The following is an 18297-nucleotide window of genomic DNA, read 5'->3' as shown; positions in this document are numbered from 1 at the left end:
TACATATTTTATACTTTACTAGATGTTCAGATATGTTTTTCTAACTCAGTAAGTCTATTTTTCAATGTTTAATACTTTGTTCTGTCGTGAATATGCTGATAGACCTTTCGCATGCACAAAATGTCTGTGCAATCCCTAAGGTTTGATCTTATCTGATACTGTTTGTCCTGTAAAATCTCACAAAGCATTCTTTAAAAAGGAGCATGGCTCTTCCTCTAATCTTTTCCAGTCTTCTCTTACATTTCTGGAAAAGGAAAAGTAAAGACTTACATTTTTTATTTTACGCAAGTTTCATCAAAGTCATTTTATTGTAGTGTTTTACAGAGTAATGCTGTGTAGGAAACAGCTGCACAGTATTAAAGTCTGCATATCCCTCCCTTAGACACTTCTTACAATATATTTCTAATTTTGAATTTTTACCTAATAAAGTTAGAAATGACTTTTATGGAACATAATGTAAGTGATTTGCTTTGTACTTAATATTTTTCTATCGTTTTGCTTCTAATAGTCAAACAGCAATAAATAATTAGAAAGCAAAAAGCTTCAAAATGTTTGTTTGGGGAAATGAGAATTTTGTCACAGATGACATATTTTCTTAAGAGATCATAATAGATACCTATCATATCATATTTATCCATCCATCAATCAATTACCTACTTACCTACATATTGACAAGGTTGTAACTTTGCTATACTTTAAAAATTTTAGCAAATACTGCAATGTCAGTATCATTTGATTTATGCCAGATGCATATGGTTAAGAATTCTGGTCAAAAGGTAAGGCTACACTTAATAAAATTTATAAATTTACTTTGCAATATTTTTCAATTTTCATCATAGTTACTACATCAATAAATTGTTTCCTTTTCTGTCAAACAGTGGGCATTTGGATTCAGTGACTTCTGTGCTTTTTAAGTGTTACCATATACAAAAGTGTAACTGAAAGTTTAAACCCTATTTTTAGATTTATTGCTGTTTTGTCTTTGTTAGTTTTTATGTTACAGGTGAACACTTTAACAAACAGGAAAAAATGGTGCAAAAAATGCAAAAATGAAAAATAACATTTCTATCCCTATAAAACGTTATTATTATAATTCAGTTTTAAAAACTGCCAAAAAGCCTAAATAGCTTGCAAAAAAGCACTATTTCCAACATGAAAGAATTCAAGAAGTGACTAATGTACAAAAATTCGCATTCCTTATAAAATGTATGGGAAATTACATGTGTAGCATTAGGATGTTCACATGAAACACTACTGTAGTTATTGAAGAAATAATGCTGAGAATTTTCTCTACGCTTATCACTCAGTTTCCCTGTTTTGAAGACCAAAGAGAGAAATCTGTCTCAAACTTCAGTGCTACAAAAAGTTTGGTTTTCCTAAAAATAAAAACCTTTGTGACTTTACTACATGAAACAAAAATTCTACCAGAGGTTTGTGGGGATTTACATGATCTTAAGGCTCTGAGAAATACTATTGTAAATATAATTGTTTAAATGTGTTTATTCCAGTGTTTCTCTTTATTTATTTTTTTTATTTTTTATGAGAAACACATACTTCTTTTGTTTTTAGAACAACTGTTTAGATGCAATACCTTAGATTGTACTTTGAAAAATTCTGGTACATATTTGGTGTGTATTTCTGCATGCTAACTTTTTCTTTAGTTTCATTTTTCTGTTTTCTCTTTCTGTTCTCTTAGCCTTGATTTATCAATATTTTTCTATCTTTTAAAACCTGCATATTGTACAAAGTCCTTTTCTTAGAACAGGTATATAATATATAAATTTAATAAGTAAAAATGACTGCAAAAATTTTATAAATAAAACATATTGTATAAATGGTATTATATGAAACATCAGAAGAACTTTTAGAGAACATAAAAGTCTGAGCACAGAGTTACTGACTTAAATATATACAAATAAATAAATGTGGATTGATCTGATAAATGGTCAATGTCATCAAACTAGATTATAATTTTCAAGAAAAAAAAAGTTTGTCAAGGAGAAATCGGAGGCCTAGTTAAAGCAATGTCAATAACACTGAATTCTAATATATCATAAAAAAACTGAAAATGATAATGATGTTCATAGTCCTAGCATTCTACTGTTACATAGGCTGAGCATCCCTAATCCAAAAATTTGACATCTAGAATGTTCCAAATTCCAGAACTTTTTGCATGCCAACATGACACCATCTTAAGTGGAAAATTCCACACATATGTACTTAACACAAACTTTTGTTTCATGTACAAAATTGTTTAAAAAAAAAACTGTATAAGATGACCTGCAGGCTATATGGAATATGGTGTATATGAAATGAAATAATTTTTTGTTTAGACTTGGGTCTGTTCCCAAGCTATCTCATTGTGTATATGCAAATATTCTGAAATCTGAAACAATCTGAAGTCTGAAACACTTCTGGTCCCAAGCATTATGGATAAGGAATACTCAAACCTGCACACATAATATGTTCAAGAGTTTACTACTGCTATTACAACTGCCGATGATACTATATATTTGTGAAACATATTGTCTTCACATCCATTTTCTAGACTGATTTTCGTAAGTCTCTGAGGACAGTAAGGCATTCAATATGAATCTAATTTCATGATGAGCAAACAAGTACCTGGGTCTCCACATTCTACACTACTGCACTGCTTTTTCATTGCTAAATATGAAATTCTGATCTTAATGTGACTTTATTTTTTAATAGAGATGAAATCTCACTGTGCTACCCAGGCTGGTCTTGAACTCCTGTCCTCAAGTGATCCTTCTGCCTTGGCCTCCCAAAGTGCTGGTATTACAGGTGTAAGCCAGTTTGCCTGGCCCTTGATGTGACTTTTTTCTTTTATGACTACCTACTTAATTTCTCATTCCTCATAGGTCCACAGAAATAGAAGGAAACATTCAGGTCTACTTGACCAAATCCTTACAAATGAGGACACTGAAGAAAAGTCAAATGAAGATCATGTTGCTGGTCAGTGGCTAGACATTTTACAGAACCAGCTGCAGCTCTGTGCTAGATACAGCTTGAAGCTGGGTACATTTGACACATTTGTCTGGCTTCTAACAATAGCTTTTAGTTATCTCAATACTTTTAAGACACTGAACTTCTAAGATATCTAAGTTATCTTGTTATCTTTTGTAATCAAGGGCTTGAAAATCTTTCGATGAGGCTTTGAGAGTTCTTACCTTGTTTTTTCAGTCATGAACTACCTGTCATCATTCTGAAAATTCTGTTATGACAACATAGAAATCATACCTACAGACGCTTCTGTGCTCAAGTAAATCCCCCGGCTCCCTTTTTATCTGACTAAGGAACTTCAACTCATTCTTTTGGAGGTTTTTCAAATTGCATCTGTAAAGCCTTACATGACACCATCTGGTAATAGGCAACTTTCTAACCTTTTTAACCCAGTAGTGTAGCCCTTCGAAGAAACTTCCCGTCTTTTATTCATCTCTTTATTTTCACACCTACAGTACCTGAATCTTTTTAAGTGAGCAATAAATGCTAAATGAATGAAGACTGATTAACCCAATTATATAATATTATATAAAATTTCCATGTGGAAGTTTTAGAAAAAAATTTTATGCAAAAATCGAAAGACATAACAAAATGAAAAATATTCATAGCACATAAGAGTTAGTTTCCTTAAAAACGTGCTCTTACAAATCAATAAGAAGCTAATGAACAATCTAATTAAATAAATGAGGAAATGATATGATGAATAGGCAATTCGCAGAATAATAAATGCCAATTTCCAATATATATAAGAAAAAATAGTACCAGTTCCTACAATGTAATGGATATCTATTCTTTTTTACTGTTTAGCATTCATTATGCCTTCTTCCTTTGTGAACCATTCCTTCCCCACCTGGTGCAGGTGAGCTGACCTTGCTACCTGACTCCCTGGGTGGGCATGGGATCTAGACCTGTCAATCATAATATTTTATTCACATTGGCACTATGACTGCTGCAGGAATGGGCATGTGATTCAACTTGATCGGATGAAACTTTGCTGCAACTATCTGGGAAAAAGCTCTTTTTCTAGCGGGGTTACAAAGACATCATCACTGTAACACAGGGAAGCCTGTTTGAGAATGAAGCCAATGCAGAAAGTAAGAGGTGTGGAACCTGATAATTCTGGTGAACACTTGGATCGAGTTTTCCTGAACTGACTCATCCCTGGATTTCTCAGTTATATGGGCTAATAAAATTTTCATTTTAAATTAAAACCAGTATAAGTTGACTTTCTATTATAGGTAGTCAAAAATTGTAAGTACACTCACAATTGTTAAAAGGTCAGACAAAAACTATTTTTATTAACTAGATTGTCAAAAATTATTGTTTTATAATACTCAGTATTGGAAAACATGGTATCTCACAATGCTGTTGGCAAATAAATTGGCATAAATTTCTTGTGGGGAAAATTGGTAATATTTAAAAAATTCATATAGTTTTGATCAAGTAATTCTACTTTGTATAATTTATTTTTTGAAGAATATACATGACAGTATATCAATAGTTGTCTCTGGGCAGTGAGACTGTGGAGACTTTAGTCTTCCCTATATGCTCTTTTTTTGCTGTTTAATCATGAATTTGGTTTATCTCACAGAGAGAATTTTACATGGCTTTTACAATTCTATGACCCAGAAATATATTTCACATGTGAACATTTTAACTTTGATAAATTTAAATTAACTATAGTAACTTTTTATTTTGGCTAGTAAGTGTTATTGACCAAATATTTCCAAATATAAATTTCTATTATTGGCTGGGGCTGTGGCTCATGCCTGTAATCCCAGCACTTTGAGACAGAGGCAGGTAGATCACTTTGAGGCCAGGAGTTCAAGATCAGCCTGGCCAACATGATGAAACCCCATCTCTACTAAAAATACAAAAATTAGCCAGGCGTGGAGGTGGGCACATGTAATCCCAGCTACTTGGGAGGCTGCGGCAGGAGAATTGCCTGAATCTGGGAGGCAGAAGTTGTAGTGAGCCAAGATTGCGCCACTGCACTCCAGCCTGGGTGACAAAGTGAGACGACGTCTCAAAAAAAAAAAAAGCTTCTATTACCAATCTTCACTGATATTTGAATCAGCACACATCAAAACCTTACTAGTTACAGTGAGTTAAATGACAACACGAGGAACAAAAAGACAAATCCAGAAGCCTAGCATTGGCATATGATAAACACATGCAAAATATTGGCTGTTATTGTTATGTTCTATAAGATAACTGGCATGCTCTCTTAAATGAGTCAATATCATGAAAAAAAAGCGGGGGTGATAGGGTGACTGGGAGCTATTGTAACCTTAGACAAATAAGACAGAAGAATCAGATGTACTGTGTGGTCGCTGACTGAATCCTGGCTTAAGCACAACAATTTTTAAGACACATGGGAGATAATTAGAAAACCTTGATTATAGGCACAGTGTTAGTTAATATTAGGGAAATGTCATTAGTTTTGTTAGATGTAATGATGGTGATCTGATTATATGGGAAAATAATATTTTTCATACTGAAATATTTAGGGGTAAAGTATGATATATTTATTTAAATACTTTAGTAAACCAATAAAAGCTAAACTGTCAATAATTATAACATGTAGGTATTGGTTAATGGGTATTGTTATTAGGAATTGGTACTTTTTCTTTGTTTAAAAATTTTCATAATAAAGTCAAAATCAATTAAAATAGAGTATAAAAACAAGCAAAACCTTTCCAATCAATTCAAGTCTTTCCTATGTCTTGGGTTGTTCTAAATAAGAATGCTTTAAATGATTTGAAAATTTGTTTCTCTAAAATACGTTAAAATTGTGTTCCGTAAGTGTGGATTATACATTCCCTTTGCAATTTTACACTGTTAATTGGCTTAATATGGCCTTTCATCCTCCGATGAACTTCAGCAAATCAGTACACAATTTTCAAATACATTATTAAGGAACAGAACTTGAAGTCATGAAGCATTAATAAAGAGAAGTGTTGAGTATATTTTTCTATTAATTAAATGTGTTTCTTTTTACACTTTTTCATGGGGTGGAATTGAGTATATTATGAAGAAAGCTAATCTTTGATCTAAAGTTGCAATTTGATTAGCAAAATCTATTAGCACGTGGCTGGGCATAGTGGCTCACGACGATAATCCCCACACTTTGGGAGGCCGAGGCAGGTGGATCATCTGAGGTCAGGAGTTGGAGAGCAGCCTGGCCCACACAGTGAAACCTCATCTCTACTAAAAATACAAAAATTAGCCAGGCGTGGTGGTGCAAGCCTTTAATCCCAGCTACTGGGGAGGCTGAGGCAGGATAATTGCTTGAGCCTGGGAGGCAGAGGTTGCAGTGAGCCAAGGTTGCGCTATCGCACTTCAGCCTGGGCGACAAGAGTGAAACTCAAAAAAAAAAAAAAAAAAAAAAAAAAGCCTATTAGCACTTCATTTAAGTTTTTGTAGAGACAGGGTTTGGCTATGTTGCTCAGGTTGGTCTCAAACTCCTGGCCTCAAGCAATCCTCCTGACTCCACCTCCCAAAGTGCTGGGATTACAGGCGTGAGCTACCACACCCAGCTTTAAGCACTTCCACAGGAATGCTAGTCCCACATAGGACTGAAAGCTTTGGAGGTGTGGAATGGCTCACTGACCACATTTCTTTTGACTCCTCTGCTCATATCTGACATGACTGAGCAATGTGCAGGATATTTTAAAAGAACTCATTCTTACTGGATAATAGGGAGAGTTTTTCTTTTTTCTTTTTCTTTCCTTGTTTTTTTTTTTTTTTTTTTTTTTTTGATAGTGTATAAAAACTGCCAGGGCATTTAGAAAAGGTAGAGGCATATAGAAGAGAAATTAATCACTAGCTTTTTTTTTTTTTTTTTTTTTTTAAAAAGAATATCCTACCTATGTATTATGGAGAAATAATAGGTAACAAATGGAAGAAAATGCAATCTATATAACCAGTGCAATTTATCACAGCGTTGTGAGGGTAAAGCAAGAAAATCCATGTAAGATGCTTAGCACAATGCCTGGCATATAATAAACACATGCAAAATATTGGCTATTATTGTTATCATTATCCCAAGATAGTTCCCAAGAAAATGAGTTTTACGTATCTTAGTGAAAAGTGAACACTTTCACCTACAAACAGTGGAGCATCTTAAATCTTCATGTGTCAGTTCTAGAAGTTTTCCAGGTATTAAGTAGGATAATGATGGGGCTACAAATTAGTTTCAAGATCACTTCTAACTGCTTAATATTCTGTTTCAGCTGGAAAGAAAGGTTAAAGGAGACTGAATTTGACCTAGTTTTGCATGATAATGCTGTGGTTTAGACACAGAGGTGACATGTGGCTGGTGAAATTAAAGTGCATAAAGCAGGCTCTCTTTTCCTTTCCATAGGTAGGATTCTTCTAAGAGTATACACTAAACAGTGTTCCTGCTGTTTTCAGTTCCTTCTTCAACAGCCTAAAATTTTCAAAGCAGAACAGGCTCTATAGGCTTTTTTTTCCCTCTCTTTTTCTGAAAAGGTGATTCAGTTGGCTGAGTGGGAAGGAACAAGAAAAGAGGATAAAGAGACATTTAGTATAAGCAAACAGAGCCTAGGATTGCTTTGGAAGTTCTGTATAAATCTATAAAGCTCCCTGTCACCCTATTATGTCTCCAACAAGCAACAGTGGAGATACAAACAAACACAAAAACACTTCACTATTTCTGGTTACCAGTGTCTGTGAAGTCTACCTTTTTAGTTGCACTTTTCTTGATCCTTCCATTTTTTCAATTAGAAGGAAAATAGCTTAATATGTCACTGGGTAAACAAAAAAACGACTGTAACTTCTTAAAGGTATGGACTAAGTCTTATTGCCTTTGTATCTCCAGTGTCTGGCACAGAGTAGGTGGCAATAAATGCTTGTGTAATGAAAGAAAGAATGAATGAATAAAAGTATTAATTTAAATAAACGAATATCCCATGAGTTTAAAACAGTATCCTGCCAATCAATACCTTGTCCCTCAGCACTGCCATATAAGCAAGTCTAATGAAAACAATTTTCAACATACTGTGGGTTATATGTTAAGGCAGCATTCAACATACATTGAAACAAATATTTCAAATTTGGCAGCAGGGTTATTTGGCAGATAGTATATAATTAAATTTACACATTCACACTTCTTTTATTTTATATCATCCTAACTACTACTAACACACCTAGTATTTGCCCATACTTCCTGTTTTGTTGTTTAAAATTAAGCATTAGGTAGATTATGATCAAGTAAATGGAATTAATTTCATTTCAGATGTTGTTAACTTATGGTGAAAAAGAAAGATAAAATAACCATAGAAACTTGCTCTAGTGGAGACTGCAGTGAGCCAAGATTGTGCCACTGCACTCCAGCCTGGGTGACAGAGGGAGACTCCATCTCAAAAACGACAACCACAACAACAACAAAACAAACGAACTTGCTCTAGATTGCTGAGTCGTGGATTCCCCACCTTACCAATATAAACTCTTTTCTATGTGGTAGATAGACATTTGGCAGTATCGAGGGTGGATGGTTGAAGAGTATTCACACTTCAGTGCATCCATTTGCATTATCACATTTCAAAGCCTCAAGGCATTATCACTTCCTTTTATTAAGTGGCATAATAATTTGGGAAAATGGTTATGCTTATCATCATCTGTCAGTCAAACAACTCCTGTGTTAACAAAATCTATTTTTTCCACTCGATGAATGGGTGTGTGCATGTGATGTCTTATGTTCATGTCAATATTAGTAGGACTTGGTTTTGTGATGAAACTATTTCACTTATCAGAGGGCATGACTGGGAAATAGGAAAATTCTATTTACACTTTAATGAGCAGAAGACTCTGCTTCACGTCAAAGTCATGTAAAAACTATACTTTAAGAGTCGAGTTCATATGAGTATCTGTAAATAACTGAAACACTAGCATATATCATGTTGTAAGATAGATTTCACCATAAGGTTACATCTCCATAAGGAATATCTATATAAATCGAGTGGGGAGGAAATCTCTAAACCTACTGTTGGTTAGTGTTGAAAAGATAGGTCAAAGGCAGATTATTTCATCTGCTGTCCCTCATGTAAAACAATAAACATAGCCTCTAACCTGTACACATAATAAATAAAACTTGAACCTATGATGTCTAATAAAATGAGAGGTCTAAAAAAATCTTACTGATAAAGAACTTTTTTTTTTGCTCCTGTGCTCTCCAAGTGTTCAATTAAGTGGGCCAAAGAAGAAGTAAGAATATTATAAATATAAAATATTTCAGTCTAAATAAATGTGCATCTAAAGTTCTAATAAACATTTAATATAACCTTAGTGTTTTGATGTTACAGTTTTGATAATTTGATAACTCAAATAGATGATAAAACAATTATTTATTGAATTCAAAATATTTTATTAAATGGCATTACTTTTTAATTTTATTAGAATAAAAAATAAATCACAGGAATCAAACAAACGTTCACCAGGTTTTTGTCAATCATACCAAAGATAGTGAACTCTCAACTAACAATCATGGAAATTTGCTGTGTCACTGCCACTCACTGAATGCCACTTGTGTGTCAGGCATTATACTAGGTGCCTTAACTACTTTACGGTGTTAAAATCTTTTAACAACCCTATTATGTAAGTATGATTGTGTTCATTTTTAAGATGAGCAAACAAGTTCAGAGAATTTAGAAAACATCTTAAGTTTGCACAATATGTGACAGAGAAACAAATATTTGAGCGAGGCCTACATTCTTTTCATGTTCCAGTTACAACCTCTTGATTTTTTTTCCCAATTCCCATTATTATTCAAGCCAATTTCAGCTGTGTTTTCTGAAACTTTCATTCAAAAGTTTCCCAACTGATACAACACAGAATTTCATGAAGCCTGTGTAATGTGGTGGTATAAAGAAAGAAAATAAATATTTATTTTTTTGGCATTGTACATTTCATAGTTTCTTAATTCTTTCATATAGTAAAGAATATAGAAATTATTTGGGGTACCACATGTTTATTGAAACAAATTCTAGAATTATTCACTGCTAAGAATTATTACTGGGATCAGGACTCCCAGTGTTTGTTTAGAAACAACTACTCTTGTTGTTAGAGGTCTTTTAGAATGCTTTTGGTTATATCATTCAAGTATTTCAATTCTTCCTTGAGCTTCTGAAGAGTAAAACTCTCCATTAATATTTTCATTTGTAGTATTGATTATAACTACAAGAATTTCATGTGCTTCTTAGTGGACATCTCTTCATTGTGATAATATTGCACTATAGTAGTTTTTCCTTCCAATTATATTATTATACTTCAAATGTCATTTTCCCATTAGGCGTATAATAAGATATATTTTCATACATTAAAATCTTGTTTATTGATGGATTTTACACAGGATAGTCTCAGGTTTCTAGCCCATTTGTAAGAAGCTCCTATTAAGAAATTCAATGAAGCATGGGAACAATGCACAAGTAATTTATTAACATATCAACAGGCTTTAATTTGCTAACATTTTCCTATCATGCTAGGGTGACAGAATAGAAAGAAGAAATTGCTAAAGCATGGAATATAGTAAAATTTGAAGAAAAGCTATCTACCTTTTAAGTGCTCATGGATTCCACTGTTCACAGCATGAAGAACTACATGCTTGCAAAACGACAGTTTCTAGTCATATTGCCTAATTTATTTAGGCTCCATCTGTTTACCTGTATTATTTACTTGACACTATATAAAATTAGAGGAGCACATGTGAGGCACAAAAGGAAAAGCTCTGCCAAAGGAAATACACATTACACAGGTTAGCATAAAAACCCTGAAGTGGGCTGGGCTGGGCGTGGTGGCTCATGCCTGTAATCCCAGCACTTTGGGACACAGAGGCGGGTGGATCATGAGGTCAGGAGTTCAAGACCAGCCTGGCCAACATAGTGAAGCCCCGTCTGTACTAAAAATACAAAAAAATTAGCTAGGTGTGGTGGTAGGAGCTTGTAATCTCAGCTACTCAGGAGGCTGAGGCAGGAGAATCGCTTGAACCCAGGAGGTGGAGGCTGCAGTGAGCCGAGATCGCACCACTGCACTCCAGCCTGGGCGACAGAGCGAGACTCCATCTAAAAAAAAAAAACAAAAAACAAAAAAAGAACCTTGAAATGTTTATATCTTCAGTTACTGTAGAAACAGTGACTTCCTCATTTATTTTAACTCATTTTTTCCTACACGGATAAATGGAAAAAATCTATGATTACCAGCAAATATGTGGTAAATAAATGCCTTCTATAAATCATACTAATCATAATGAGTGCCACATTTTCTTTGGCTGGGCTAGGTTTCAAGAACATTCGAGTCCAAATGTCTTAGCGAGGCTGAGCCTGTACTCCCCAGTGAGGCACAGTCCCCACTAAACCTATCTCGTAAATGCTGGCCTCTCATATTGCTGTTAACTATCTGAGTTTTCATTTTTGCTCTGGGCTGAACTCCCTCCAAGTGGCTGGGAATATGTCTGCTTTATTCACTCCTGTACACTCTTTCACTTGTAGAGTGTTTGACATATAGTACATGTGTGATAAATATTTGTTGACTGAACAACTGAAAGAATGAATAAATAGATGGAGAGAAAAAAGGAGCTTCAGTCTGTAAGTTTCCTTTAAACACAATATCCCAGTTGACTTCGAAGAAAAAGAACTTCCTTCCTTGTTTTAAAAATAATACAATAGACATAATAGTAGTCATCATATGAGGTTTTAATATGCTACCTGATAATCTATACTCTGAATTTGTATCGTATATATATTTTATAATGTCTAAGTAATGATTATTCAATTAATGTTAAATAAAATACATGCAGACAAGATTTTGTCAAAGAGCAAGTTTAACAGTCTAGCTTTCAAAGGCCAGAAAAGGCGCAGGCACAGGCATGCTGAGTTAAAAACCATCTGTGGGATTCATTTTAAATCGGCGGTAATGACGTTTCCCTAATTCACAGAGCTTATGCTGCTCTTGTCCATTAGCCCCTTAGACCTGCCCCCCAAAACCAAATGTATACACAAATACCTTTCAACTTTCTGTGGATTGCTAAATCAGACAATCAAGTCTCATAGAAAAGAGAGATACATTCAAAGTCAATGGGCTGAGACTTTACTACGGCTAACACACATGAACTTTAAGGCAAGCCTCTGGTGTAAGCTTAGACTATAGAGCAGCTTTTTGGGCTTAGTTCCCAGTTCTTCACTGAATTTCCAACAGTTCAGTATCACACTGTAGTTTCCTCTGGATAAACGAGGTAAGCTAATAAAAATTTTGCCTTTTATTTCTTATTACCGTTATGCACCATTTTCTTGCCATCTTTTGGACCATATCTTCTTTCTCATATATAGATAGAAACTTGATAAACTAAACTGACTTTCTTTTCAGTATTATATTTCCCTACAATGTGTGTATTTTATGGTCAATATAACATGCCTTATCATCTAAGGAATATATCACATAAATGATCTGCCATCATATTTTCTACTAATTTTAGGTTTTAAACCTAGACTTTAAAGCCTAGGATATATGAGAAACCTCTCCCTACATGTGCTATTTCTCAAATACCCATTTCATTTTGCCTATGCTAGTACTAGTTTATCTTCTTGTAGCTTAATTCCTGTGCTAAGAATTGGTAAGATTTAGAAACTGACTGTGTAAGTCAGGATAACCAGTTTCACTTTCTTACAAACATTAACTGGCTATTTATACTCTGACAGAAATACTATTAGACTACAGCCTTACGAAGAAAGCTGACTTCTATATGTTTAAAAGTTACCTTTGATAGATCCCTGAAGTTTCCTGGAAGAGTCAGGTCCAATTCTTCTGATTCATAGTTGGTTAACACCCATGGAAATACTGGATATTGGTTCAGATCATTATATGTCCGTCCTAGTAAAGAAAAACAGAAATAAAAATTTGTATACACAAAATGCTTATGAAATAGTTTCTGTTCTTACAAAGCATCTATTGAATTTCAGAAGAAAAGTAACTTTGTATTTATTGAACCATACCTTTAACTCTGATAACAATGCTTTTCAAGTGAATTCATTCAATTGTTTTAAAACATAACCAGAATTACTATTTATAAGATTGTGATAGAGACTACTGGCTGGTTATTGTAATTGATTCTCCTCTTTCTGTGCTACACCACATTTCTCAGCCTCCCTTACAAGTAGCTATGGCCACGGGATTTAGTTCTAATCTACAGAATGTGAGCAAAGTCTCTTCAAGGCTTGGCCCACTGAAACTTCCTGCATGTGTATCTCATCTCTCTTCTGCTGATGTAGATAATATTGCAACCCTGGAAGCAGAGCCTTGTCAGTTAGAGGCCCTGAAAGTAATTATGGAGGAAGTCACCCCAATGACCTGCACATTTGCAGCTTAGGTGACGGTATTCTATTTTATCTTTTAATTATTTTTTATTTTTTTTGAGATGGAGTCTCGCTCTGTCATCCAGGCTGGAGTGCAGTGGCGTGATCTTGGCTCACTGCAATCTCTGCCTCCTGGGTTCAAGCGATTCTCCTGCCTCAGCCTCCGGAGTAGCTGGGATTACAGGCACATGCCACCACACCTGGCTAATTTTTGTATTTTTAGTAGAGATGGGGTTTCATCATGTTGGCCAGGCTGGTCTCAAACTCCTGACCTCGTGATCTGCCCGCCTCAGCCTCCAAAAGTGCTGGGATTACAGGCCTGAGCCACTATGCCCAGCTGTGATGGTATTCTATTATAATGAATATATATCGAGAAATTATGAGTACACAGAATACTATGTTAAACTTATATCAAGAATGAATGCAGAGAATTTGCAAGTGGACAGAAGTACTCTGAAGCTAGGATGAAAAAGTACAGAGGCAGATGTCAATCATACATTTTTTCACTCCTTAAGTTCATGATTTTTTTTTTTTTTATCTTACGTTGTTTCACCTGAGTGAAGAACTGCTGGATCTTAGGGTGAGTATGTCTGTTTATGTTTTGGTAGAATGTCTTAAACACTTCAGATATGATATTGAGGTACACTGGAAATGTGGAAAGTTTAGGGGAGCAAGCTGTGCCCCCCCTCATAAACTGGAACTGAAAAAACATAGGATCAGGTGAAATTAAAAGAATGGCTATCAAAGAAACAGGATCCTAAGAAAAGTTTTGTTGAACAAAATTATTTTTTATAAAAATGTGTTATGATCCAATTATCAGTAATTTTCTAAATTTCCATTAAAATTCACACAAAACAGCTATTTCACTGGTATTTAGTGATATGAATTTCATCCAGTATGCCGTGGTTGCACACACCACATGTACTATCACAGTAATATAGATTTGCAGGTATTATCTTGTTCATCATCAGGAAATTACATTAAATGATATCTGCTCTTATAGCAGTTGGAAAACATAACTGTGAAATATAAAAAAAAAGAACTACAATCTGAGTAAGAACTAAAATCTGCAATTGTAAGCACCAAACCAAATTAATTAATACATTTAGAAAACATTTTATTGATGACTATTTTATCTGTTTATTATATGAAGCTTTGCATTTTACAACTAAACTGCATATTGCTTTAAGTGTATAAACTGCTGTAAGTATGTAATATAGGTGTGGATAATGGCAGCAGAATACTGCTTCCACTTTGCATTTACTGGGATGAGGTTACAGCTAGGTTAGGGCTTCCCCTGTGTTGCCCCACCACAGTTCTCATACAGACCTCTATTATACCTGATACACATCACCGTTTACTTCTCTGCCTCTCCACCAGTCTGTAAACTCATAAATGTCAGGGCTGGGCTGTTTGTTTGTTTTTGTAATCTCTCTGTGTTGGCACATACCATCTGCCCAATAAATATTTGTTGATGGAATGGATATGCATGTGATAAAAATGGAATAAAATGATCCAAATTTCAGAAGATGAACAAACGTAAGTAAAGTAAAGGAAAACTGCAGAACATTATCTTTAGAAGATGAGGATTATGCAAAGGCATAGAGGTATATATGAGAGAGAATGATACTGTGAATGTCTGCATTAAACTAGAAGAAAATGTCTGCAGCTAGGTGGCTCAAGCAATCGATGAACCTGCTTGTATTTAAGTCTATGGTGAAGAAGAATAATGAGATTAAATGAGAGTTTGGAGCCATATTAAAGTCTTTGGTACATGACAATAATCTGCTAAAACAGTACCAATATTGTAAAATAAAAGCTGTACAATTCTAAACTTGAAAATTTATTACCAATAGTTCATATGTATGCTACCCTAGGACACCTGATAGGGCTCATTTTTTTTTTTTTTAATATATGTATATATACAAAGAGTACAGATTGGCTAGACAGAGCTACTTCTGGGATCCTAAATGGGTCCATGGCAGAGTTTAGAGCTCTTCCATTTTCTGAGGGGAACTGTTCTACTTAAAAATCTGGAGATTTTAATGAAAAGCAAGTATTCCAGTGTGTATTTTTTAACAGAATAATGCTGATGCTACCTATCTAGATATAACATATGTTACTTAAATAAATTAATTGATAGATGAAAATCAGATACCACAATTGTTAAAATAATTTCTGATGAAGTTTTATAACTTACATATGAAGGAAAACTGTTAAAATAAAAAGCCAATTTACATAAACACAGTATTTAAATGTACTGTATAAATGCAAATAGCATAAAAATATAGACCATATTTGAAGACCCTAGCCTTTTAATAGAAATGATTTTCTAAGAAAGAAAAGGATACTGCTTGAGGGTAGAGGGAAGGAGGAAGGTGAGGATCCAAAAACTACCTATTGGGTACTATGCTTATCGCCTGGATGACAAAGTAATCTGTATATCAAACACCCGTGACATGTAATTTACCCCATAACAAATCTGCACATGTACCGCCTGAGGCTAAAATAAAAGTTAAAAAAAGATATAATGCTATTTTTAGAAAGAAATACAAAGAAGAAAAGCATTATTTAAAAATGCACACACACGTATACATAAAATGAATGATGCCAGTAACCATATTTCATGTCTATTATTCTGTCCTGCATTTTGTTTTTTGCAATTCACTTTAAATAATCTTTGAGTGGTCCTTTGAAAATAAGTGCTAAGAAGAAAATTTTAGTAATTTTTAAATTAGCAGAGGTTTATAGCACTATTTTAATTCTAATAAATATAATAAACTTTATAAATAAATATGACATTAATGCTTATTTTTAATAACAATTTCTGCATAAGAGCCTATCAAAATGGACAGTCATATATGTATTTGATTTTAATAAAAAATGCACAATGTATTTAATGTTACATGGAAAAAAAAGAGTGACTAAGTGGCACTTTGGGGTTTTGCATTGATATGTTTTAATCATGAATTAGCATTACTCCTTTAATTACTTTACTGAACATCTTTGTGAAATGAAAAAAAAAATACTGTTCATTAAATCATCCAAAAAGTGAGATATTTCCAAAGTAATACTTGTTAGGCTCTGGCATACCTAGATATTTATTTACTAATTGTTTTGCTTTTTCTTTAGGATAGTTGATATTTAGTAAATACACTGGTGCTATAATTGGTAGGGTCCTTTCCTTCTCCAGCAGTGGTAAGTATATATATATATTTGTGTGTGTGTATATATATGTGTATGTATATGTGTATACATATAAATATATATGTACACTTTATTTTGCTAACTATGCTTATAAGAATTTATCTTAGAAGATGAATATTAAATACTGCAAGCCTATGACACTAATCTACTCAAATAATAAAAGTGAAACACAGTAAATGAGATCTCAGAATCACTGGATATGTTTCTTCATTAAAAAAAAACTTTTTAATTAAACCATCCAATTTAATGTTTTTATATGGCACTTTGGTTTTGAAGGTAAAGTGATCTAGAGACAGCTGACAAAGAAATTATAACTGCAATTCCTTGGTGAAAATGTTAATGACAGCAAAATATTGTTTAATTAGATGATTGCAGCATCTGGATTAACACTCTTTAAGAGCGATGTTCCTGTGCTTGTCTGCTTCTTCACACTTTACAGACATTTTGTCATCTCTAGGTCATTAGGAAAGAATTTTTAATGATTTTTCTAGAAGCAAGCAGTTCAAGTTACATCTAATTAGATGACAATAATAAGCCCAACACATGCAGTAGCTAAATATATACATAATTAACCAGGGAGGGCTTGTTCATCACAGAGTAAAAAAGTGGAAAATGCTAAACAGGAGAAAAAGGTTGGGGCTGGAGAAGTCGTGCTGAATTCATTAGCTATCATATGAAAAACAACTCAAAATGCTTAAAAAAAAATTCTCAAGTTTAACAGGGGATCATTTATACAAAGCTACGTTAGCAGTCACTCTCCTATGTTTTAAAATGCAAGAATTACAGGTTTCAACATCTTTTCCATAATATTATCTAAAAAGGTATAAAATAAGGTGTAGGTTGTATTTTTCAGAAAACGAACAGAAATCAGGTCAATCTGGGAACTGAAAGTTGAAACCACATTTTAAGTAGAACTCTAAGTATCATTAAGATTATTTTACATAATCATCTAAAATTTAATGTTCTTTAAAAAAAATCAAGTGTTTCACAAATAGTTACATAAATTATGCCATATTTCTAAACTGGACTCTCATGTAGTTTTAAAAGTCATGCCTTCAAAGAATATTTAGTGAAATGGAAAAAGCAGAAAGCAAACCTGTATACATTATAGGTTCCCAATGATACACCACACACAGAGAAAGAAAAACAGAAAAATCACCCAAATGTCGACTGTGATATTTACGGTTAGAATTTTGAGTGGTTTAATTTTTAAAGTTACCATTTTTTGTATTTCCAATTTTCTAAAATGAACATTCATTAAATTTATAAATAGAATAAAACAAAGCCTAAGAACACATTTATGGAATTTTAGTTGTCTTTTAAATATGTTTCCTGAATATCTGACAAGCTTCTGTTACTATGTAAAGTATGTTTACAAAACTTACATACAGTAAATGTGAGTTTATTTATATGCAGTTATGCATATGTACACATACCACAGGAGGGTGTAAAAAGTCTGCATAATGCATTAATACTATGATACTGTGACCATGTGCTGTATACAGAGTCTTATTTTTAAAAGCATCTAGAAAGGAGAAAAGTGAAATTGGTCAAGTATGAGACACCTTAAGAAGTGGGTCATAAAATGTACTTTGTATTTCATACTAAAATAATATTTTTGGGAAAAAAGATAAATCTGAGAGTGCAAGACAGTAACCAATAATGTAGAGTTTGGTACTGTTTTAATCTAAGTCTTAGAATT

General features: G+C 33.6%; 1 protein-coding gene across 11 annotated transcripts in view; it reads right to left on the bottom strand.

Annotated features, from left to right (window-relative positions):
• The window catches only part of NBEA (neurobeachin), a 741630-nt gene that overhangs the window by 108380 nt on the left and 614953 nt on the right, over positions 1-18297 (bottom strand). For all 11 annotated transcript variants that reach the window (XM_005585622.4, XM_065533144.2, XM_065533146.1 and 8 more), the window contains one exon: positions 12794-12906. In XM_005585622.4, the coding sequence (XP_005585679.2) occupies positions 12794-12906 (113 nt within the window). The remainder of the gene's footprint in view (positions 1-12793; positions 12907-18297) is intronic.

The sequence above is a fragment of the Macaca fascicularis genome, chromosome 17 (genome assembly GCF_037993035.2).
Source record: "Macaca fascicularis isolate 582-1 chromosome 17, T2T-MFA8v1.1".
Taxonomy (NCBI): domain Eukaryota; kingdom Metazoa; phylum Chordata; class Mammalia; order Primates; family Cercopithecidae; genus Macaca; species Macaca fascicularis.
Note: the sequence above shows the minus strand (reverse complement) of the source record. Positions and strands in the feature narration are given on the sequence as shown.